A 24,283-nucleotide genomic window follows, 5' to 3' on the forward strand; every position below is an offset into this window, starting at 1 on the left:
TATATATATATATATATATATATATATATATGTGTGTGTGTGTGTGTGTATATATATAGGGTTCTATACTCTTGGTCACCTAACTCTCCCAAGAAATAGGGGGAAGAGATTTCTCATTTCTTCTTTGGGCCAAACTGTGGTCATTATGATTTTTAATTTTGATTGTTTTATTGTTTAGACAAGAATTTATATACTTAAAAAAATTAACCTCTGTCTGTTTATGCTAGAAAAACATGCTATGAGTTGCATTGTATGTGTTTTTGTTTAAAGTTAATATTTATGATAATTTGACCCCATGCTAAGTGTTGGCAGAGAGGGAGAAAACTGTTAAGACTGAAAAGCTTCAGTAGATTAAAACGTAGATGGGGCACTGGTGAAGCTTTAATCAGGAATTTTTTTTCCCCTTGGGACTACTTGTCATTTTTTAAATATTCATGTTATTGTTAGATTTCTGTTTAGAATAAACTACATTCTCACTCTAATGGTTTTGTTTTATTTGAGCTGAATTTTTTAAAAAAATATTCTTTACTGTCATGAAATATGCTTTTAGATTTCTTCAGAGGCCCCACGGTACCAAATATTCGTCTTGCTGGTTTAGAGTATGTCTTGCATTTCACTGCAGTGGATGGGAAGATTTACTTTCGGACTTATAAGTAAGTGTGTGTCTCTGTATATTTTTATTTACTTTTAGGGGAATTATTTTATGCTTATTTTTCATTCTTCAAAACATAGAATTGGGTGACCATAGTTTTTATGGAACATGTGTAGAGCATCAGCTCTGTGCTCTCTTTTGGTCATTCTTGGTCACCTGCTGTAGGCCCAGCAAGCCTCTAAACCCTGAAGCTAAACAGAAGAAGTTTAAAGGAACTAGAAAAAAACTCAGTGACTAGAGCTATTGTTTTTAACTTCATCTATTCCATCCCAGGGACCAAAAATTTCTATGAGGTGTCTTGATTTAAAGCCATAGGAAGGTTAGGCCTGCAGGTAACCCTGTAGTCCCAAGGGCCATGATGTACTATGATTTTAAGGCCTCTATTGTCCTCTATTATAAAATAGCTCCTATTGTTTTTTTTCTGATACAAATTGATAATGCCAATATATAGAAACTTGAAAACTATGAAAGGTAAGCTATTTCTAAGATAAATGAAATGCATACTTTTTCCTTTTTGGTGAGAAGTAGGAGTGAATGAGGAAGGAGTGGATTCAATATAGAGTAAAGATCATGAAGCAGAGAAAATAAAAATGAGTTGTAAAAAAGAGCCCATCCTAGTTTATATGGAGCAAACCAGTATCAAGGCATTTCTCACTATGGCATCAAAAATTGCATGGAGCAAAAATATCTTGCTTTATTAAAAAAAAAAAAGAAACATAAGCTTCTGAAAGAATAAAGCAAATGAATGAAGAATTAGTGATTTCAGAATAATGACAATAGAGATAAGAGTGTAACTTACCTCAATGTGTTTCTTCATATCTTTTCCTCCTCCTTGTTTTCTACTAAAGAAAACTTACTAAAAGTAATAGTAATTGAATTTTAGCCAAAATGGAAAATATTACATATGAAATTTTAAAAGTATTTTTAAGTTTCACTCTGAGAAATTAATTCCAGAGCAATCAACAGTTATTAAGCCCTTACTTTATATCAGGAACTGTGTTAATTGATAGGTGCAAAAAGAAATGAATGAATGAATGAATTTACTGCATGAGGAACTTGCATTCTCTCAAGAAGCAATGGGTATAAACATTGCTGTCTACTAAATTTATGACAAATTAGCAAATTTTTGGAGGATTAGGAGAATCTTCATGTAGGAGTTGCATTTGAACTGAGATTTGAAGGAAACAAGGATTCCAAGAGAAGTAAGTAGAAAGTGCATTCCGGGCCTCCAAGAGGAGGAGAGGGACAGGGACAGGGACTTTTGTAAAGGTGGGAAAAAGAGTTTCCTGTGTAAGAAGCAGCCAAAAGGCTGGTTTGACAAAACCACTGAATGCTTGAGTGAAATATTAAGCCTGGAAAAGGAGCCAAGTTGTGAAGGATTTTAAAGACTGGAAAGAGAGAGGAAACCTATGAACAGAGAGACTAATTAGCTGGTTTCTGCCATAGTTCAGGTGAGAGAGCTGATTAAGGCCTGGGTTAGCGTGGTGGGGGTGTGAGTCCCCAGGATAAGGGGACAGATGAGGTAGAATTCATAGGACTTGACAACTGGTGGGATATATAGGGTAAGTGAGAAGTTTAAAAAAATGGTACTGAGGATGATAATTTGCATGACAAGATGGTAATACCCTCCACAGAAATAAGGAAGTGGGAAAGGGGGGAGTGCCTTTCACTGAAAGCTACTGAGTTCTGTTTTGGTCTTGTTTTGTGGAGATGCCTATAAGATGTCTGTGTCCCATCTCTGACATCCCGTGTGTATATCCCTTACCCTCTCAGTGCCACAGATACCTCTTTAAGACTATAAGTGGTGAAGTGGGCACAGGCCTTCTTTGGTAGGAGTCCTCTTATCTGAGAGTTTTCCTTACCAGTGAAAGATCAGGTCCGGTTCCTAACCTTGTCCTTGTAGGACATGTGGTTTGCAAAGTCTTGGAGGCAATTGGTGATTTAGAACTAGGTCTCAGAAGGCTCAGCTAAGGCTCTCTAGCCAGATCTGGATGTCATTTGCATTAAGTGAGCAGAGTTTACAAGGTATAAAGAGAAGAAAGTGCAGCCCAGAGCCTTGAAGTACTTCAGTTGGGGGAAGGCTGTCTTTGATGATGCACCTAAGGAGGCTGAGACTTCTTGTGTAGGCAGTTACTTTGACATAAAAAAGGAGGAAGAGGAGTGCAGCTGCAGGCAGGAAATCAGTGTGAAGCCAGCAGGTGAAATGCCAAGATCACTTATAGTTTATACTTTTAGCTTCCTTAAGGCAGCTTGTTACGAAGCACTGCATTAGCTTTTTCAATGCATTCTCTGTGAAGGTATTCTCTTAGAAGTTTTTATGTATGTCCACTTGTAAAACATCGTTCAGTTGGAGAAAGCATTCAGAATAGAATAGAGTTACAGGAAACATGACATAACATTAATGAATTGATGGTGTTGGCAGAGCAGAAGCACCTGGGTGTGTCTAAAATGGAGGCCCTCTCATGAGCTTTTTCCTGGGATTCCTTGTTTTGTCTCTTGTTACTTCAGACAGCTCCTTTAAGCTGTTTCTCTCTATAAATGATAATATTTCCTGCATTTATGGCTTAGTTGTAAGGATTAATAAGGCTTATAAGATGCTTAGATTAAAGAAGCTCTGAATATAAAGTGATATTAATCATATCTGCTCTGACCTTGATGAGTAAACTTATTTCCATGTATAGGGTCAATTACCTCCCTCTTCCTGTGAAGAACTCTAAAAGGATTCATTCATCATACATAAATGAGCATTTTGCTCTTAGAGACTAGTTTACTCATTATAGGGTTAGATCTATTGTTATGAAACATAAAAAATCTTTAATTATTTAATGAAGATTATTATGATGATGATGATAAATGTGTTTGTTGTGGCTTCTATAGACTTTATAGGGAAGAATCTACAGCATCAGGGCTAGGATGAGAATACCTTTTTAGGGAATATACTGAAAGAGCTAGAGCAGTGCTTGGTGACATACAAGCAAAAGAACAGGGAACAGGAAAGAAAGAAAAGAGACTGTGAGGGAGGAAATCAAGAGATTACTATTTTAAACATATCTGTTAACCCCTTGAGAAATATACATAAATAAAAGATTGTGGACATTCACAAATACCTTCTCTTCATGTGTCACTTATAATGTTTGTAGAAAAAAGGCTTTAGTATCTGGGATATAGATACTAGAATTATCACTGAAAATATAGGTGCTTGGTTTACACACACACACACACAATGATTTTGATTTGTTGGAAATTGTATACATGTTTAATATTTTTAGGGGTTTTTTGTTCCCTCACATTTTTATACTTAACTATATGACTGCCTCCAATTGATTCGTTTTTCTATTTCCTTTCCAGCCTCACTCTATTTCCCCCTTTCTCCAATCTATATATTAATTGTTTGGATTTTCTTGAAGAAACTAATAGACTAAAGTGCTTGGATTTTTAAAGAAAAGTTCCTTCCTTGAGAGAAATATAAATATGTATTTTGTTTTCTCAAAAGAATTAGCAGTTGTAATCAGCCTAATTTGGTCATGAAAGAAAAGCCAGATTTGCTCTCATAAAGAAAAGCAATACAAAAGACGATTTATTTAATTTTAGAAGAGAAAACTCAGTTCATTACAAATACTTTATCAAAACAGCTTCCTGGTTCAGAGGAGAAACCTGAGGTTGCTAAAGTCAATGTAGAGATAAAAAAAGACTTTGAAATTAGACTATAGAGCATCCACTTAGAACGTTCATTAGGTGGTTAAATGTCCAAAAGGTACTTCTTGGGTGGCCTTCTTCTCGACTCTTTTAAACCTAGAGGAGAAATTCTAACCTCTTCTATAGAAGTATTTAACAGAATTTGTAGATTTTACTATTTCAAAGTTGTCACAGAAAAAAAAAGATATATAGAACTTGTGGATAAAGAACCACAGGAAGTTGACCACTATTATCCTAGTCTCTTATTAAAGACATTAAATGAAACGAGCTAAGCACATATATACCCACATTCACATTTTAATTCTTTGGTGAAGTGACAGGATATACAGTTCACTTAGGATTATTGAAAGGGATGTCCCTGATTTAATAGGAAAATGAATTTTTGCTTTGTGGAGAGACAAATAAATGATTTAAAGCAAAGGTTGTTTAAATGTACTAGAACTATATCCCCTTGGATTGCTTAGTGGATTAATCTATCCAGGATTTCCAGATAGAAGAGGATTATTCTTATGTGCTCTAAATATAAATTGTATTATGGTGTGGAATGGATATCTTTCTAAAATAATAGTGAATGCTTCCTTGCTTTCATAAATGAAGGACAGCAAACATTTTTATATTTTCTGTTTGATTCAAGATAATCATTGAAAATATCAGCTTTATGATGTGTTGATATAAATGATGTGGGATATAGATTAGGAAAAGCAGTATTTAATTTGGCTTTCTTGAAAAACTTCTTCATTTCAACTCACTTATTAGTCATCTGCCTCTTTTTCACAAAGATTGAAGCATGTAGCTTGACCCTTTGACCAATGGAATATGGCTGCCTTTCTGCAAAATGTATTAACAGATCAAAGACCAAAGCACCTTACTCAGTTCAGTAAACATCATGTGTCTTGTTGATGAAGTACACTCTTGGGCACTGAGGGAAGTGAAGTGTAAAACTTCACCCCTGCATTTATGGAGCTTATTGTCTAGTAAGGGGATACTAGGAAGAATAAAACACAATTGTTACAATTGATATGAAATAATACATGCTCTCTGTGAAATCTGGCAAAAGTCAGGGGAATAGGGATCAGAGAAGGGAAAGGTAGTGTCTAAATTGTTACGGACAGGTAAAAATGTAATAGGTTGTGTTGGAAGGAGGAGGGAGATTGTCTTCCCATCATAGACATTACAAGTAAAGGCAGGGACTCAAGGTATAGGTGTGTCCAGAGGAAGGGGCACAGGGAGTGCTCAAGTTTGCCTAGAAGGTAGACTACCAGGACAGAAGTAGTACTGATTGTCTTTTAAATCTCTGGGAATCCTCTGTATCCTCTATAAATTCCTATTAAGTCCTTTGACTCATCCACACTATTCAAAGTGTGGACTTTTCAGGGGCAGCTAGGTGGCACAGTGGATGGAGTGTCAGGCCTGGAGTTGGGATGTCCTATATTCAAATCTGGCCCCAGACACTTCCTAGCCATATGACTCTGGACAAGTCACTTACCCCCAATTGCCCAGCCCTTACCACTCTTCTGCCTTGAAATTGATACTTGGTATCCATTCTAAAACATAAGGTAAGGGTTTAAAAAAAAAGTGTGGACTTGTCTACTTTGCTAGTACAAGCAACTACACATACCTCCTTGTCAGTTTGTACCTGCATTTTCTGTCATGCTGTTTTTTTGAATGTGAGGAATATATGTTAACATTTCAAGAATTTGTGCTTTGGGCACAATGTTGGATGACTGCAATGCCAGCAAATTCTTTATCACATGATAATCATGAGGTTCTTGCAGATAAAATGCTACACCACACTAGTTTCTTTTAAAGTTTTAATTTTTATGCCTCTACCACCTCTCCTATCCAAGGCATCAAGCCTTTTAAACAAGGTTAAGTTCTGGGTAGGGAGAAGTAGTTCAGCAAAACTTAATTCTGTCTGGCAGTATATTTAATGTTCTACCTCTTTGTCCCTACAAAAGATTGTACATTTCCTTACTTCTTTTTAATGTTTCACATCAAATGGAATTTTAAGCCAATGACATTTTAAAAAATGGCATCTTTAGTGTATAATGAAATTGGAGGCCTTGCACATTGCTTGCATGAGGGGTCAGATTTCTTTTTTTTGACATTATTTTTTTATTGGGTCAATTTCAAACATTATTCCTTGGTTACAAAAATCATTTTTTATTCCTCCCTCCCCTCCCTACACCTCTCCCATACCCGACGCGCAATTCCACTGGGTATTACATGTGTCCTTGATCCGAACCCATTTCCATGTTGTTGGTGTTTGCATTAGGATGTTCATTTAGAGTCTACATCCCCAATCATATCCCCTTTGACCCATGTCATTAAGCAGTTGTTTTTCGTTGGTGTTTTTACTCCCACAGTTTTTCCTCTGAATGTGGATAGTGTTTTTTCTCCTATATCCCTCTGGGTTGTTCAGGATCACTGCCTTGACATTAATGGAGAAGTCCATTACATTTGATTGTACCACAGTGTATCAGTCTCTGTGTATAATGTTTTCCTGGTTCTGCTCCTCTCATTCTGTATCAGTTCCTGGAGGTCATTCCAGTTCATATGGAGTTCCTCTAGCTCATTATTCTTTTAAGCATAATAGTATTCTATCATCAACATATACCACAATTTGTTCAGCCATTCTCCAATTGAAGGGCTTTTCTCATTTTCCAATTTTTTGCCACCACAAAGCACAGCTATGAATATTCTTGTACCTGTCTTTTTCCTTATTATCTCTTTGGGGTACAAACCCAGCAGTGCTATGGCTGGGTCAAAGGGCAGACCGTCTTTTATCACCCTTTGGGCATAGTTCCAAATTTCCCTCCAGAATGGTTGGATCAATTCACAACTCCACCAGCAGTGCATTAATGTCCCCACTTTGCCACACCCCCTCCAGCATTCATTACTTTCCATAGCTGTCATGTTAGCCAATCTGCTAGGTGTGAGGTGATACCTCAGAGTTGTTTTGATTTGCATCTTTCTGATTATCAGAGATTTAGAACACTTTTTCATTTGCTTATTAATGATTTTGATTTCTTTGACTGAAAATTGCCTATTCATGTCCCTTGCCCATTTATCAATTGGAGAATGACTTGATTTTTTGTACAATTGATTTAACTCTTTATAAATTTGAGTAATTAGACCTTTGTCAGAGGTTTTTGTTATGAAGATTGTTTCCCAGTTTGTTATTTCCCTTCCGATTTTGGTTACATTGGCTTTGTTTGTACAAAACTTTTTAAATTTGATGTAATCAAAATTATTGATTTTACATTTTGTGACTCTTTCTAAGTCTTGCTTGGTTTTAAAATCTTTCCCTTCCCAAAGGTCTGACATGTATATTATTCTGTGTTCACATAATTTACATATAGTTTCCTTCTTTATGTTCAAGTCATTCACCCATTCTGAGTTTATCTTGGTGTAGGATGTGAGGTGTTTATTAATCTCTCCCACACCGTCTTCCAATTTTCCCAGTAGTTTTTGTCGAATAGTGGATTTTTGTCCCAAAATCTGGGATCTTTGGGCTTGTTGTAGACTGTTTTGCTGAGGTCACTTACCCCAAATCTTTTCCACTGATCCTCCTTTCTGTAGTACCAAATTGTTTTGATGACCACTGCTTTATAGTATAGTTTGAGATTTGGTACTACAAGGCCACCTTCCTTTGTATTTTTTTTTTCATTATTTCCCTGGGTATCCTTGTTATGTTTTTTTCTGATTCAGTAAAAAAGTTTTTTGGAAGTTTGATGGGTATGGCACTAAATAAATAGATAAGTTTGGGTAGGTTAGTAATTTTTATTATGTTAGCTTGTCCTACCCATGAGCAGTTAATATTTTTCCAATTGCTCAGATCTAGTTTTAGTTGTGTGGAAAGTGTTTTGTAGTTGTGTTCATATAGTTCCTGTGTTTGTCTCGGCAGATAGATTCCTAAGTATTTTATATTGTCTAGGGTGATTTTGAATGGAATTTCTCTTTTTAATTCCTGCTGCTGGGATGTGTTGGAGATATATAGAAATGCTGATGATTTATATGGGTTTATTTTGCATCCTGCAACTTTGCTAAAGTTGTTGATTATTTCGACTAGCATTTTAGTTGATTCTCTAAGATTCTTTAAGTAGACCATCATATCATCTGCAAAGAGTGTTAGCTTGGTCTCCTCATTGCCAATTTTAATACCTTCAATTTCTTTTTCTTCTCTAATTGCTACTGCTAGTGTTTCTAGTACAATGTTAAATAATAGAGGTGATAATGGACATCCTTATTTCACTCCTGATCTTATTGGGAATGCATCTAGTTTATCCCCATTGCAGATGATGTTGGCTGATGGTTTTAGATAGATACTGTTTATTATTTTTAGGAAAGACCCTTTTATTCCTATACTTTCTAGTGTTTTCAATAATAATGGGTGTTGTATTTTGTCGAAGGCTTTTTCTGTGTCTATTGAGATAATGTGATTTTTGTTGGTTTGCTTGTTGATATGGTCAGTTATGTGGATGGTTTTCCTAATATTGAACCATCCTTGCATTCCTGGAATAAATCCCACGTGTGATCATAGTGAATAAGCCTCCTGATCATTTGCTGTAGTCTTTTTGCTAGTATCTTATTTAAGATTTTTGCATCTATCATTAAGAAGCTTGGTTTGTAGTTTTCTCTCTCTGTTTTTGGTCTGCCTGGCTTTGGAATCAGCACCATATTTGTGTCATAAAAGGAATTTGGTAGAACTCCCTCTTTGTTTATTATGTCAAATAGTTTGTATAGTATTTGGGATTAGCTGTTATTTGAATGTTTGATAGAATTCACTTGTGAATCCGACCCTGGGGATTTTTTCTCAGGGAGTTCTTTGATGACCTGTTCAATTTCTTTTTCCGATATGGGATTATTTAAGAATTCTATTTCTTCTTCTGTTAATCTAGACATTTATATTTTTGTAAATATTCATCCCTATCACCTAGATTGTGGCATATTTATTGCCATATAATTGGGCAAAATAGTTTTTAGTGATTGCCGTTATTTCCTCTTCTTTGGAGGTGAGGTCCCTCTTTTTGTCTATGATACTGTTTGTTTGGTTTTCTTCTTTCCTTTTTTTAAACTAGATTGACCAGTACTTTGTCTATTTTGTTTGTTTTTTCAAAATACCAGCTTCTAGTCTTATTTATTAGCTCAATAGTTCTTTCACTTTTGATTTTATTAATTTCTCCCTTAATTTTTAGGATCTCTAATTTGGTTTTCTTCTGGGGGTTTTTAATTTGTTCGCTTTCAAGTTTTTTGATTTGCATGTCCAATTCATTGATCTCTGCCCTCCCTAATTTGCTAATATATGAACTCAAGGATATAAATTTTCCCCTGAGTACTGCTTTGGCTACATCCCATAAAGTTTGAAAGGATGTCTCATCATTGTCATTTTCTTCAATGAAATTATTAATTGTTTCTATGATTTGTTCTCTAACTGATTTTGGAGAATCATATTATTTAATTTCCAATTAATTTTTGATTTGGTTCTCCATGTACCCTTAGTGATCATTATTTTTATTGCTTTATGATCTGAAAAGGTTGCATTTATTATTGCTGCTTTTCTGCATTTGTATGCCATGTTTTTTGACCTAGTATATGGTCAATCTTTGTGAATGTACCATGTGCTGCTGAAAAGAAGATGTATTCCTTTTTCTCTCTATTTTTCTCCATATAGCTATTAATTCTAATTTTTTTTTAAACCCTTGCCTTCCGTCTTGGAGTCAATACTGTTTATTGGCTCCAAGGCAGAAGAGTGTTAAGGATTAGGCAATGGGGGTCAAGTGACTTGCTCAGGGTCACACAGCTGGGAAGTGTCTGAGGCTAGATTTGAACCTAGAACCTCCTGTCTCTAGTCCTGGCTCTCAATCCACTGTGTTACCCAGCTGCTCCTTAACTCTAATTTTTCTAAGATTTCATTCACCTCTTTTACCTCTTATTTATTTTTTTATTTGATTTATCTAAATTTGCTAGTAGTAGGTTCAGGTCTCCCACTAGTATAGTTTTACTATCTATTTCCTTCTTCAATTCTACTAGTTTCTCCATTAGAAATTTGGATGCTATGCCAATTGAGGCATACATGCTGATTAGTGATATTTCCTCATTGTCTATACTCCCTTTTATCAGGATGTATTTACCTTCCCTATCCCTTTTAATCAGGTCTATTTTTACTTTGGCTTTGTCAGATATCATGATTGCAACTCCTGCCTTCTTTCTATCAGTAGAGGCCCAATAGGTCTTGCTCCAACCTTTAATTCTGACCTTGTGAGTATCTACCTGCCTCAGGTGTGTTTCTTGTAGACAACATATCGTTGGATTTTGGATTCTAATTCATCCTCCTATTAGTCTACATTTTATGGGTGAGTTCATCCCATTCATGTTCAAAGTTATGATTGTCACTTGTGAATTCCCTAGCATTTTGATATCCTCTCCTAGTTCTGTCATTTCTTCTTTTGCTATATCCTTTTAAACCAGTGTTTTACTTTTAATCAACCCCCCTAATCCCCTCCTTTGATATGCTTCCCTTTCTGGTCCCTCCCTTTTTGTTCCCTTTTTTTTTTAAAGGATCTGTTAATTTCCCTCCCCACTCTCCTTCCCTCCCCTTTTGTACTCCCTACCCCCTACCCCCTTAGTTTCCCCTTCTCCCTTACACCATAGGATAAGATAGCATTCAGGATCCCAGTGCATCTAGATGCTCTTCCTTCTCAGAGTTGATTTCACTGAGAGTGAGGTTTAAGTATTACCTATTAGCACTCTCTTCCTCTCCTTCTTATAAGAGTATTCTTCTCCTCCCCTTCCTATGTGTATCTTTGTGTGAAAAAGATTATTCTATTTATTTTATTTCTTCAAGTATCTCTTGGTACCATCATCGATTTCCCCCTTTTTTCTTTTTTTTGCATATCATCTTCTAGGCCTTAATGTCCCAGTCTTTTCCTATGAGTGATTCTTCTAATTACTATAATAATGAATACAATTTTTGAGAGTTACAAATAACATTTTCTCCATATATTAATATATATAATTTGATCTATTTGTAGCCCTTAAAGAAGAGAGTTTGAATAAAAATTTTTTTTCTCCTTTTCCCTCTCTTTCATATTTACCTTTTCATGTTTCTCTTGATCTTTGTGTTTGTATATCAAACTTCCCACTTAGTTCTGGTCTTTTCTTTACAAATACTTGGAAATCTTCTATTTTGTTGAATGCCCATCTTTCCCCTGGAAGTATATAGTCAGTTTAGATGGATAAGTGATTCTTGGTTGAAGACCCAGTTTTCTTGCCTTTCTGAATATTGTGTTCCAGGCCTTGCGTTCCTTTAGTGTGGAAGCTGCCAGGTCTTGTGTGATCCTGATTGGTGCTCCTTGGTATCAGAATTATCTCTTTTTGGCTTCTTGAAGAATTTTCTCCTTAGTTTGAAAGCTTTGGATTTTGACAGTTACATTCCTGGGAGTTGTCTTTTGGGGATTTAGTATAGAGGGTGTTCTGTGAACTCTTTCAATGTCTATTTTGCCCCCTTGTTCAAGAACACCAGAGCAGTTTTCTTGGATGATTTCTTGTAGTATGATGTCAAGATTTTTGTTTATTTCTGGCTTTTCAGGTAGACCAATGATTCTCAAATTGTCTCTCCTTCCTCTGTTTTTCTTGTCAGTGACATATTTTATGTTTTCTTCTTATTTGTCAGTCTTTTGACTTTGCTTTATTAATTCTTTCTGTTTTGCAAGATCATTATCTTCCAGTTGCTTAATTCTGGTCTTTAAAGACTGGTTTTCCTTTTCAGTTTGGTCTATTCTGCTTTTTGTGGCTTCCATCTCTTTCTCTAATTGGGAATTCTTGTCCCTTAGACTATTGTTTTCTCTTTAAATTATTTCCCACTTTTCTTGCCAGAAGGCTTCCATCTTTTTGATAAGCTCCAATTTGAATTCTTCCAGAGCTTGTGGACAATTTCCAAATTTTTTTTGAAAGTTTTGATTTTGTTTGAATTTCTTCCTCTTTTTCCTCTGTAACTTGGGTTTTCCCTCCATAAAAATTTTCCAGGGTCAGTGCCTTCTTCCTGTTTTTCTTAGAGGGTGTTTGTTGGTCCTGAGCAAAATTAGCAATCCCTGTGGTGGTTTTTCCTTCTATTTTTAGTCAGAAATCTAAGTGAGATGGGCAGGTTCTCTGTGTATGGAGTTAAGGAGCAAGGATTTTGATTGAGGCAAGCTCTTGAATCTCTGCAGCCTCTGCTGTTCATGAGAGTGCCCATGTTCTGCACTCCCCGGTGTGCAGGGGTTTCCAGTGTAACTGCTCTGAGGGGTATGTCCCCAGCAGTCCTAGTCAGCTCCCAAAGACCTAGAGGTGCTCCTTGCTCACTCTAGAGGTGCCCCTCTCTCACTTGCTGATTCTGGCATGCTCTGACTTTGGCTCCGTAGGTGGGATAGGGGAGGGTAGATCGGCTCATGTTTGGGTAGGAGCTTTTTACCCCCTTATAGTGTGGAAATGCTCAAATCCCACAAACCTTCAATGCTGCGCCTTACTGTTGAGTCCCTCTGTTCTTCTGAAAATGGTTTTTATGTTCTTTTGAGCTAGTCTATTTCGTTGGGTGCTGGGGAGAGGAAGCGTTCTACGTCTAGACTGCCACCATGCTTACCCTGAAGTTGGGTCAGATTTCTCATGGAAACTCTTCTGTAATATAACCTTTACATTCTAAATAACATACTGCTTCATAGGCTGAGTTAATGAAGTAATGTTCACAGGCCAGAACATGGAGTAAATATTTTTGTGACCCTGTTTCCTTAAGGTGAGTTCTACAGTGAGATAGCAATCAAATAGTTTTGCAGGCCCCAGGGAATGTCAAAATTCCAGATTTGATTGATGTAGGTGCAGAAAGATAATATCAGAATATTTTTTCCTCTCTTCATTCTGTGCTTTAGCTGACATGCTGTAAATAACAGGTGATGGTGATATTTTCAAAAGTCCTATCATGAAGAAATCGGAAATTTTACTTTCTGGAAACTTGGCTCATTAGCAGTGCCAAAATTGGCCAGTATTGCCCTGGCCCCATTTGTTTCATCAATGTTTAAGGCTGTGTGGGAGATGGCCTGCATAGAAATTTTTGTATCTCTTATTTCATTGGTTCTATCTAGCCTTCTAGTTCTGCACCTTGGTTTACAGGTCCTCTGAAGAGGCACACTCGAGGTAGGACCTTTACTCCTAAGAAGCAGGGTCAGCCTTGTTGGCAAAACTGTGGCACAGCAGAGAAGGGAGATCTCAGAGAATCACTTATGCAGAACTATCTAATCTAGGAAGGTATGCTAGGTGGCATTATTCCCATAGCTTTAAATTATTCAGAATCTGCAAAGAATTTAAGAAGCTTTCTCTTTTGGATACTAATATCCTTTGAGGGTACATTTATCATACTTGTACTGATTTAATAAAAGCTCTTTGGTTCACCCTTTCCAAGTTATATACAGATACTAATATTTTCACAAAACAGACCTGTGATTTCATTGATGGATGGAAACCCCTGTAAGAATATATGAAAATTCTAAAGTAATATTGTGGTCACTGATTTAAAAAAATCATAACAAAAGTCAAAATGACTTTTAGTAGCTTTATTTACAAAGAGGTAGAAAGAGTGAAAGTAGAAAAATGTAAGAAGAGGGTGGAGAAATTTCTAACCTACCACCCTAAGTGTTGCTCTGGTGTCTAGCTCAGCCCCAGCAGGGCTCGGTAATTTTCAGCCAGAGGACTCGGTGGTGTCATCAGCAAGGGTTCCACCAACGCAGCTGCCTCCAGGAAAGGAAGGCCTCTCTGGAACCAATATCTCCAGAAGCCAGGAAAGGAAAACCAGCAAACCAACACAGGATCTGGGGAAAGAGCTTCCTCCTTCAGTTCAGCTCACCGATGCAGAATCTCCAAAGACCAATCCCAAAGAAGTCTGAAGGAGAAATCTGAAGAAGTCCTCCAAAGATGAAGTGTAAAGGAGAAGTCAAAAGGCGAAGTTCCTTGGATAGGATGTTCACAACTTTTTGCAGTCCTTTTTACTATGTCACTTCCTGTCCCTTCCCTACTCTATGGGAACCAACTGCAGTCTTTCAATTTGCCTAGAACTGCCCAAAGGGGGTGTCAGTAGCCTTTAGAGGTGGGAACTTTACAGTGACTCATGAATTCTCTTACTTAGTGTTAAATAGTGGTGCTTAAGTTTTTGATTAATTTAAAAGTTGCTGGTTGATAGACAAAGTTTGATTCATTCTTCACAAATCCCTCTGTGATTCTTTGGGAGACTATTCTTTCCAATGAATAATTTAACACAACCAGCTTATACCTCTAAAGATCTTCTAGCTAAAGGTGCATGTAGTATTGCACTTTCTAAGAGGAAGTTACAGTAGTTGGAGATAAGAGGGAAATAGGAGAGAGAGAGAGAGAGAGAGAGAGAGAGAGAGAGAGAGAGAGAGAGAGAGAGAGAGAGAAACCAATGTTTGCTAGGCACATTGACAAAAAGCTAATTAGTGGGCTGTCCCCTTTGGCATAAGAATTTACATTCAGAATAAATGTGTTCAACACCCTTTGGTTCAATCAGTTACATCCCAAAGTTCATTCTGGGTCTTCTGATGCAGCGTAGGTTTCTTTATGGCACTTTCTTCAAACAGTTCACTTTCTTGATTCAAGGAGTTAGCGAGCTACTTTTCCTGAAATTTCTCTAAAACTTCTTAAAATCTTGGATTTTATGAACATTATACCACCCCTTCTATGTTTCAGATTAGCAGATTTTCTGCTACTGGGAGCCTCTGAGAGTTGAAGTCAGTCAACATTTATTGCATGCTTTCTGTGTAGCAGGCTCTGGGAAATTCAGAGAAAGGCAAAAACAGGCTTCCTGCCCTCAAGGATCTCCCTGTCTAATGGGGGAAGACAACATGCAAATAGCTATGTCTATAGCTATTCTACATTTAGGGCAAATGGGAAAGTCCTTCATCAAAAGGTGGGATTTGAGCTGAGTCTTGAAGGAAGGCAATGAGTCAAGAGGCAGAGGTGATGAGGAGAACACTCTAGGTATGGGGGACAGAAAGGTGGAAAGGCCTAATCCAGAAGATGAGAGTTCTGGGGATTGAATGTCATGGGAAGATTATCCAGAAGGCCAGTGTATGTTTGAAAACTTGGAGGAAAGTAGTGTCAAGACTGGGAAGGAACTTGGTAATGCAATGTTGGTTTTCACAGCCAAACAGGATTTTATATTTTCTCCTGAAAGCAGTAGGGAGATACAGTTAGATCTATATCAAAAACTTGTCTGTCATGATCATACTTACCTTATTAAATAGACTATAGTGTTCCTCTGTTCTCTGTTATTGCTTAGGTTGGCATTTTAGCGTGGGCAATGAATCTTTCCTTCCCCAACAGCCTTGGTTGCTTCAATTTGACCCACAGATACTTTCAGGGGGCCTTTTTTTTTTAAACCCTCACCTTCCATCTTAGAATCAACACTGTGTATTGGTCCCAAGGCATAAGAGCAGTAAGGGTTAGACAGTGGGGGTTAATTGACTTGCCCAGACTCTAGGAATTATCTGAAGCCAGATTTGAAACCAGGACCTTTTATTTCTAGGCCTGACTCTCTTATCCACTGAAATACCTAGCTGTCCCACTTTCAGGAGTTCTCGAGGCACAGCATAGGCCAGCTGTTTATTCTCCCCATTCCCTGGTTCTGCCTCCTTCCCCCATCCCAAGCATACATACTAAAGATGCCTTATCCCCTAGGAGCTCTAGTATGAAAGTGCAAGTGGCAGTTTTCTGCCTTCCATGTTACCAGTCTTTATTGCTAGTCTCCTCGACTAGGTTAGCCAGTATGCTGAGCACTGGGTCTGGGCTCAGAAAGACCTGAGTTCAAATGCAGCCTCAGACACTGACTAGTTGTGCAACCTAGACAAGTCAGCTTAACTTTTGTCTGCCTCAGTTTCCTCAGTTGTAAAATGGGGGTGATAACAGAACCTACCTCCTAGAGTTGTTGTGAGCATCAGATGGACTAATATGCACTTGTGAAGTGCATAGCACAGTGCCCGGCACATAGTAGGAACGTAGATCCTGTTTTTATCCCTCCCTTCTTTACTCTCTTCTTCTTTCTCTCCCTCTCTCCCTCTCCTTCTGCAACAAATCACCCAGTCTAGAACTGTCAGAGACTGCAGGCATCATCATGATTCAGTCCCCTGGTTTTATAGGTGAGAATGAGGTGTAGTGAGCTGCAGTGGTTCCCCAGTGACCCAGGACAAGGCTGCCTCACTTCATTCCATTGTTCTTTTCTTTTATCTCAGGTCTCTTCTTCTCACCTTTTACCTTTTGTGGATCTCACCTGTTAGTCAGAATTCTCATCATGCCCCAGTGAATGGTACAAAGGTAGCCTTGCCTTACAACAAGAGAGGACTGACCCCTATATATGTCTTTTAAGTGGTTTATTATTATTATTTTAGAGAAGCAGCATGGCATAGTAGATAGAATGCTATATTAAGTGTCAGGGACTTAGAATCCTGCACATTACCTAATCTCTCTCAGCCTCAGTTTACTCATCTGTACATGAAGGGTCTAGAATAGATGGCCTTTAAGAACCCTTCCAGCTCCAACTCTTTGACTCTCACATTCCTGTGATCTGGTGATCTTTCAGGCCATCTTAGCTGTATTCATTTGTTTCTGAGTCTCAAAGGGGTAGATGTGGGTGCCTTTCTGACATTTGCCCTTGCTTTTTTTCTTGTCCAGAGCTGTTTTGCAAGCCTTATTATGCCTGGCTGTTTTATAACTTCATATTTCAATGAGCTCTAGAAAAAAAAGAGTCTGTCAGTGTGGCAGTATGTTGGGGAAGCTCACACTGCCCAGGAAAAATCAGTTTTTGTTATGGCCCATGTAACATAAAGGATGTTACAGGGTCCTAAACTGCAGATAAAATATGGAATTTAGGAAAAGAAGAAAGAAGAAGAGACTCCAATACAGTATTAGGTTCAGAGAGAATCTCTTGCCTTCAAGGAGCTTTTAGCTGGTGCTTTTTTTAGCATATTAACACTCATTGATTTTCTGATTGATATCATAGACATACAGAAGGAACAATGCAGTGGGTTACAGCATACTAATCAGTCCTTTATAACTTGGTTAATAACAAATTCCCATTACAGTCAAAGGTCACATTTGTCATGTCTCTGTAGTATTTGCTAAGGAAATAGAAGAGATGACAGAAAGAAGATTCTTGACTGAGAAGTTATCTGGAAGTTGGGAGGACTGGCAAATCCTTCTGCTGTCTCTCCAGAAGGGAGCTTTTGAAATGTAAATTCCAAAGTTTTTAAAGATAATCAGAAGTGTCCCAATGGCCACTATTTAAAGCTGGGGAAGTTTCCTTGATAGTCTGTTGAGCAATACCAGATTAACCTGGTCAATTTAGTAAAGATTCCACTAATTATTTTTTTCCATGGAAGGTTTGAGCACTTATTAACCCTGTGAGTTTTTGATATGACCACTACAAGAAAATTGCCTTTGCAACAATATTTTGTTGTATACTGGCCCTTGGCCCTTCCCATGAGGCCTCAGTGTGGGCATAGCATCAGTTTTCAGGGTTGGTCAACACTTACGTTCCCTTCAGTGTTTGTAAGTATCAAGAGGAGGTGTAAAGCTGTGCTTCATTTAGTATGAGCATGTCTTTGAAACGAATTTTATACATACTTTAATGTATACGGACATTAAATATTTCATACTTTTGGCAACTGAGTAAGTGAAATAAAAAAGGCAATGATTTCTTCCTGAAATTCCAGTTTGAATTGTTCTTTCCTAGCTATATTTAATTGGAAATCTGTCCTAAAAGTCTGTGTTGATCAAAGAGTGCATTTGACTAAAACTTGTAAGATACTGTAGAATTTATATTTTCTGACTTTTTATTTTCTGGAAAGCTTTATAGGAGAAAAAGCATTAGTGTTTATTTTTTCTTTTTTATGAAGATTATTGTTGAAGAAATCTGGTTGCAGAACACCACGAATTGAATTGGAAGAAATGGGACCATCCCTGGATCTGATCATGAGAAGGACATATTTGGCATCAGATGATCTTTATAAGTTATCTATGAAATTGCCTAAAGCCCTGAAGGTATGTGACGTGCAAAAACATCATCGTAGATTGTTGCAAAATATGTCTTGTGGTTTGTTTATGTGCATGTGTGTGTTTTTTCAGAAGACTTCAGAAGAAGAATGAGGTTGGAATCCCATAATGTTGATGGTATCTTTACACAGAAAACTAATAGCAGGAATGGCATTTGGTGGTGGGTAGTGGAGGCTGATTTCCGTTAACAGTACAGAATAGGCCTTATTTGCTTAATAGCCACCCACATTCTCTTTTTTCTTTTTAATCCTTACAGCCATAGTAACAATTCTTTTTTTTTTCTTTAATCCTTCCCTTCTTCCTTAGAATAAATACTGGGTGTTGATTCTAAGGCAGAAGAGTGGTAAGGACAGGCAATGGGGGTTAAGTGACTTTCCCAGAGTCACACAGCTAGGAAGTATCTGAGCCCAGATTTGAACCTCCTGTCTCTAGGCCTCTCAATCCACTGAGCTATTCAGTTGCCCCCAGTAATAATTCTAAGACAGAAAGGCAAGGGGTAGAAAAACAGGGTTAAGTGTCTTACCAAGGGTCACACTGCTAGGAAGTGTCTGAGGCCAAATTTGATCCTAGGACTCTTAACTCTAGCCCTGGTGCTCTATCCACAGGGCCACCTAAGCTGACCCAACCCATATATCTTTTCAAGGTTTAGTCTCTAGATTGTTAAATAAAGAAGACAGTGGAAGGCTTCTTCTCTTTTTTGGGGGGGAAACTTTTATTTAATTAGTCAATTTAGAACATTATTCCTTGGTTACAAAAATCATATTTTTCCCTCCCCTCCCCCACTCCTTCCTATAACCGACGCACAATTTCATTGGGTTTTACATGTGTCCTTGGTCAAAAACTATTTCCATGTTGTTGATGTTTGCACTAGGATGTTCATTTAGAGTCTACATACCCAGTCATGTCCCCTCAACCCATGTAATCAAGCAGTTTTTCTTCTGGTTTTCTGCTCCCACAGTTTTTCCTCTGAATGTGGATAATGTTTTTTCTCCTATATCCCTCCGGGTTGTTCAGGATCACTGCCTTGACACTAATGGAGAAGTTCATTACATTTGATTGTACCACAGTGTATCAGTCTCTGTGTACAATGTTCTCCTGTTTCTGCTCCTCTCACTCTGCATCAATTCCTGGAGGTCATTTCAGTTCACATGGAATTCCTCCAGCTGGTCTATGGCTGGATCAAAGGGCAGACCAACTATGCCCTTTATGCTTAGTTCCAAATTTCCCTCCAGAATGGTTGGATCGATTCACAACTCCACCAGCAGTGCATTAATGTCCTAACTTTGCCATATCCCCTCCAGCATTCATTACTTTCCTTTGCTGTCATGTTAGGCAATCTGCTAGGTGTGAGATGATACCTCAGAGTTGTTTTGCATCTCTCTGATTATAAGAGATTTAGAACATTTTTTCATGTGCTTATTAATCATTTTGAAAATTGCCTATTCATGTCCCTTGCCCATTTATCAATTGGGGAATGGCTTGATTTTTTTGGTACATTTGATTTAGCTCTTTATAAATTTGAGTAAGTAGACCTTGTCAGAGGTTTTTGTCATAAAGATTTTTTCCCCCAATTTGTTGCTTCCCTTATGGTTTTGGTTGCATTGGTTTTGTTTGTAATTTAATGTAATTAAAATTATTGATTTTATATTTTATGATTTTTTTCTAACTCTTGCTTGGTCTTAAAATCTTTCCTTTCCCAAAGATCTGACATGTACACTATTCTATGTTCACCTACTTTACTTATAGTTTCTTTATATTCAGGTCATTCACCCATTCTCAATTTATCTTGGTGTAGGGTGTAAGATATTGATCCAAACTCAATCTCTCTCATATTGTCTTCCAATTTTCCCAGTAGTTTTTATCAAATAGTGGATTTTTTTCCCAAAAGCTGGGATCTTTGAGCTTATCATAGAGATAGTAGAGGCTTTCTAAGGAGATGGAAGAGGGTCTTTGAACAAGTTTCTTGCCATGTGCCAGATTATGAGAAGACTTAATTCCATCTTATGATGTTTGTGGAACATTGACTTCTAGTTGCATCCCTTCTATTAAAACTGCTTTGTTGCAACATAGAAGTGATGAATTACAATATAAAACCATGTGAATAGTTGGAAGGATAGTGTATTTTCTTTTAAGACAACAGAGAATACAAATATCAATTATTATCTAATGACTGGGAAAGCTCTCTTGATTGAATGATTCTCATATCTTGACAGTTGTTAAGGACTACTAGCTGTTCAGTAAATAGTCAATTCCTATAAACTCTTAAATTTTCAAAGACTGAATGAACTAGGTGCTTGATTGTAAAGTCTGCTCTTGATTATAGTGCTGAGAGACCTTGTGATTCTGCCTCCTGTATGTATATTTATCTAGGACTTCTTTTTTTTTTTTGAGAATTAACTTAGCTTTCAAAATAATTTGGCATTTATTTATTTATTATTAAACCCTTACCTTATGTCTTAGAATCAAAACTATGTATTGGTTCCAAAGCAGAAGAGCAGTGGGCTACTTGCCCAGGGTCACACAGCTAAAAAGTGTCTGAGGACATATTTGAACCCAGGATCTCCCATCTATAGGTCTGGCTCTCAATCCCCACTTAGCCACCGAGCTGCCCCCTTTTTAGGCTCATACAATAGTGGTCCAGCCACAAACTTTTTTACCAGGTAGAACTCTGTGTATTCTATTTTTTCAGACTCAATAGAATAGAATTTTAAAATGCCTTTGTGATATAAGAGAGGGAGGGTATTTTAGTGTACTCAGAAATTGTAATCAGATGAGTTTGGGACCCAGGGAGACCAGGAACTGTAAGTAATCTTGCGTGTGGATCAGAGGTCATGGACTCTTATATACATTCACTTTTCAAGCTTAGAAAACAAATTGAATTTTTGCTGTCCCTCTAAAGACAGTGATATTGACAAGTTGCTTGAACCTCAAATGTTCTCTGTACTTTTTAATGACTTGGACATCCTATAGCAGTGATGGCAAACCTATGGCACAGGTGCCAAAATGACACTCAGAGCCCTCTTTGTGGGCATAGGACTGCCCTCCCCCTCCCCATGTGCCTGAGGACATTTCTTACATGACCTGCCCCTCTGCCCCGTAGCCAGTGGGAGAGTTTCTTCCCTCCCCTGATTGGGGTAAGAGGTTGGGGGGGGAGGGGACTCACATCCTGCATGAGGGTTGTAAGGATAATTTTAGGGGTGTGACCTAATCTAAATTAATACCCAAGTCAGTTAGTAAATTTATGGTGGTTTAATTAATATTAGACGAAAGGAATTAAGGAAAAGGGAGATGGAAAGGGTATAGGGTTTCTCCCGCCTGGCCTGTGCCAGGGGAAGTTCAAAGTCCTCCACCATGAGGTCTCTGAAGATTAGTGGCTTTCTAAGAGGGTAGTGTTTGGAAGGTAAAGGAGAAAGAATCATCCTAAACTCTGATAGAGCTCAGTAGATGCCTCACCTAAACTAGGCTACTCAGCTTCTCCCAGTATAGAATCAAGGAAAACTGACCGCTAAACTGGACAATGGCTGCTGCCACGCCAAGATGCTGGAACGTTTAGCATACTCAGCAAGCTGCTGCCAGCCACCTCTCCGCCACCAAAGAGGCCAGAGAGAGGAAGTGACGCGAAATATATAGAGCGTTTTACATTACTTTCCTGCGTCTCACCTGTACCAATGGTAGCTTAAGCTTGACTTAGGATAGTCCAGGGGTCTGTCAGCTGTTTCTGATTTGTCATTTGCTAGCACATGTCTGTCATAGGCTATCCTCCTAGATACTTGATCCTTAAGTATGGGTGTAGACATTCCTGATTTTGTTAGACTAAGTAGGGTGGAGTAATCTAAAGTTCACAGGGTGCAGCACAGACAGCAGCCTGTTGAGTCTGTTGTGAAGGTGATTCCTGTGGTGGGGTTGGAGAGAAGCTAGGTTGGGGGCTAGAGCTTAGCTTATGGCATGGCACATAGCTGGAAGGGAGTGGAGAGCTCAAGCCACTCCTCTCCCCCTCTCCACATGGCCTGCCCTTCTGCCCAGCAACTCTGTGTGGGGAAAGGGAGGGGAAGGAGGGACACTCAGTCTGGGGGGTGGGATGTTTGGAGGAGAGAAATTATAAGGCATGCAGCAAGACAAGAAGCTGGAGATTTATCAACTGTCAATCAAAGGAAAATTCCATTTGGAATGTGACCAGGAAACAGTTGAAGGCAAAAGGCAACTGCTTGACTGTTTTTCTGGGCTTTAGGACTGATGGTCGTGACTTGGAAGGAAGAAGCTGGGTTTATCTCTGGGTCTTGGGTTAATCAAGTTGGAGGAGGCCTGACTGATTTGAAGGCAGTCTGTCTCTAAAAGGTTCTCCATCACTGCCCAAAGCATCCAGAGGGTGCTCAAAAAATTTTCATTAATGGAAATACTACTAAGATGTTCCATTAAAAATAAAAGCTTTTACTATTTTGGCTAGTAGGAATTGTAAGCAAAATTTTTTTTCTTTTAATTTACAGCCAAAGAAGAAGAAAAATCTCTCCCATGATACTTTTGGTACAACTTATGGAAGAATTCACATGCAGAAACAAGATCTGAGTAAATTGCAAACCCGGAAAATGAAAGGGTTAAAGAAAAGACCTGCAGAAAAGTTAACTGACAATCAAGAAAACAAATCTAAGAAAATTAAGAGGAGGAAAATTGATTGAATTTTGTCTTCAGTTGTTTGTTATTTTCTTTTGCAGAAAAGAACTGTCAGATGTAAACAATTCTATAAAATTTATTACATGTATCTTTTATGGCTTTTTTTGTTAAGTAGTAAATTTATAATTTAGATGATTAGATTGTAAACTCCTTGAGGATAAGAACTAATTCATCTTTGTATCTCCAGTGCTGATATAGTGCCTTCTAAATAGTAAGGTACTTACATGTTTGCTAAATCAGATTTTATCATGATCATTCTTTTGATATGGAAGGAGTATGGTGGCATAGGGCTTAAAATAAATGTAGTTTGCTTCATATTTTTTGTTTATTTGATTGAATCATAGCCCTTGCCATCCGTACCATCCTAAGTCTTTGTAGGATCTGCCCATATATAGATAGATGCATGTTAAATCTATATATAAAAACCTTTGAAGAATCTGAAGACTCAAAATTGGAAAAAATGTGAGAAATAGAAAAAAACAAAGGAAAGCTGACTGTGAGCTGAGCTATCCCAGGCATCTACCTAATGGTTGCCCCCCACTCCACAGTATTGCCCCTGTACTGAGTTTTGTTTTTTTTTAGTTCGTATGCTACCTGAAAGTCCAGCATTTAGATGTTAATTCAATTTTATAGGCAACTTTAAAAAATCCAAATATCTCTGGCAGGAAGGCTAAGAGTTAATTCACAATTTGTTAGTCCATTCTGGAAATCAATTTGGTACTTAGCCCCAAAAGTTACCACTTACATATATACCTTTTGAACAACCAATATCACTATGCTACCAATATCACTAGCCTATGCCCCAAAAAGATCAAAGAAAGAGGAAAGGGACTAATTGTTCAGTTGTTTTTCAGTCACATCCAACCCTTCGTGGGACTTGCCCAGGATCACACAGCTAGTAAGTGTCTGAGGCCAGATTTGAATTCAGGAAATGAGTCTCTCTTTCTCCAGGCCCAGCATGAGGTAGAAGTAGGTAATTTCGGAGGATGAAATAATTCATGGGAAGAGAGGCTAGAAGACAGGACTGTGGAAAGTGCTTGGACTAGTATTGAGCTTACTGGGAATCAAGTTTGGATTTCTTTGCTCTCTCCTTCCCCCAATCCCCACCATTGAAAAAAGAAAAAAAAACCCTCTGGTAACAAATACACATAGTCAAGAAGAACAAATTCCCACATT

The 24,283-nt window shown here is 37.9% G+C and overlaps 1 protein-coding gene across 2 annotated transcripts in view; it reads left to right on the top strand.

Annotated features, from left to right (window-relative positions):
- Positions 1-23,424, top strand: part of RPF2 (ribosome production factor 2 homolog) — a 52,588-nt gene extending 29,164 nt beyond the window's left edge. For both annotated transcript variants that reach the window (XM_007484432.3, XM_001379073.4), the window contains 3 exons: positions 551-653; positions 18,283-18,427; positions 22,924-23,424. In XM_007484432.3, coding sequence (XP_007484494.1) covers positions 551-653; positions 18,283-18,427; positions 22,924-23,112 — 437 coding nt within the window. In that variant the 3' untranslated portion in view covers positions 23,113-23,424. The remainder of the gene's footprint in view (positions 1-550; positions 654-18,282; positions 18,428-22,923) is intronic.
- Positions 23,425-24,283: the final 859 nt, after the last annotated feature.

This window comes from Monodelphis domestica, chromosome 2 (genome assembly GCF_027887165.1).
Source record: "Monodelphis domestica isolate mMonDom1 chromosome 2, mMonDom1.pri, whole genome shotgun sequence".
Lineage (NCBI taxonomy): Eukaryota > Metazoa > Chordata > Mammalia > Didelphimorphia > Didelphidae > Monodelphis > Monodelphis domestica.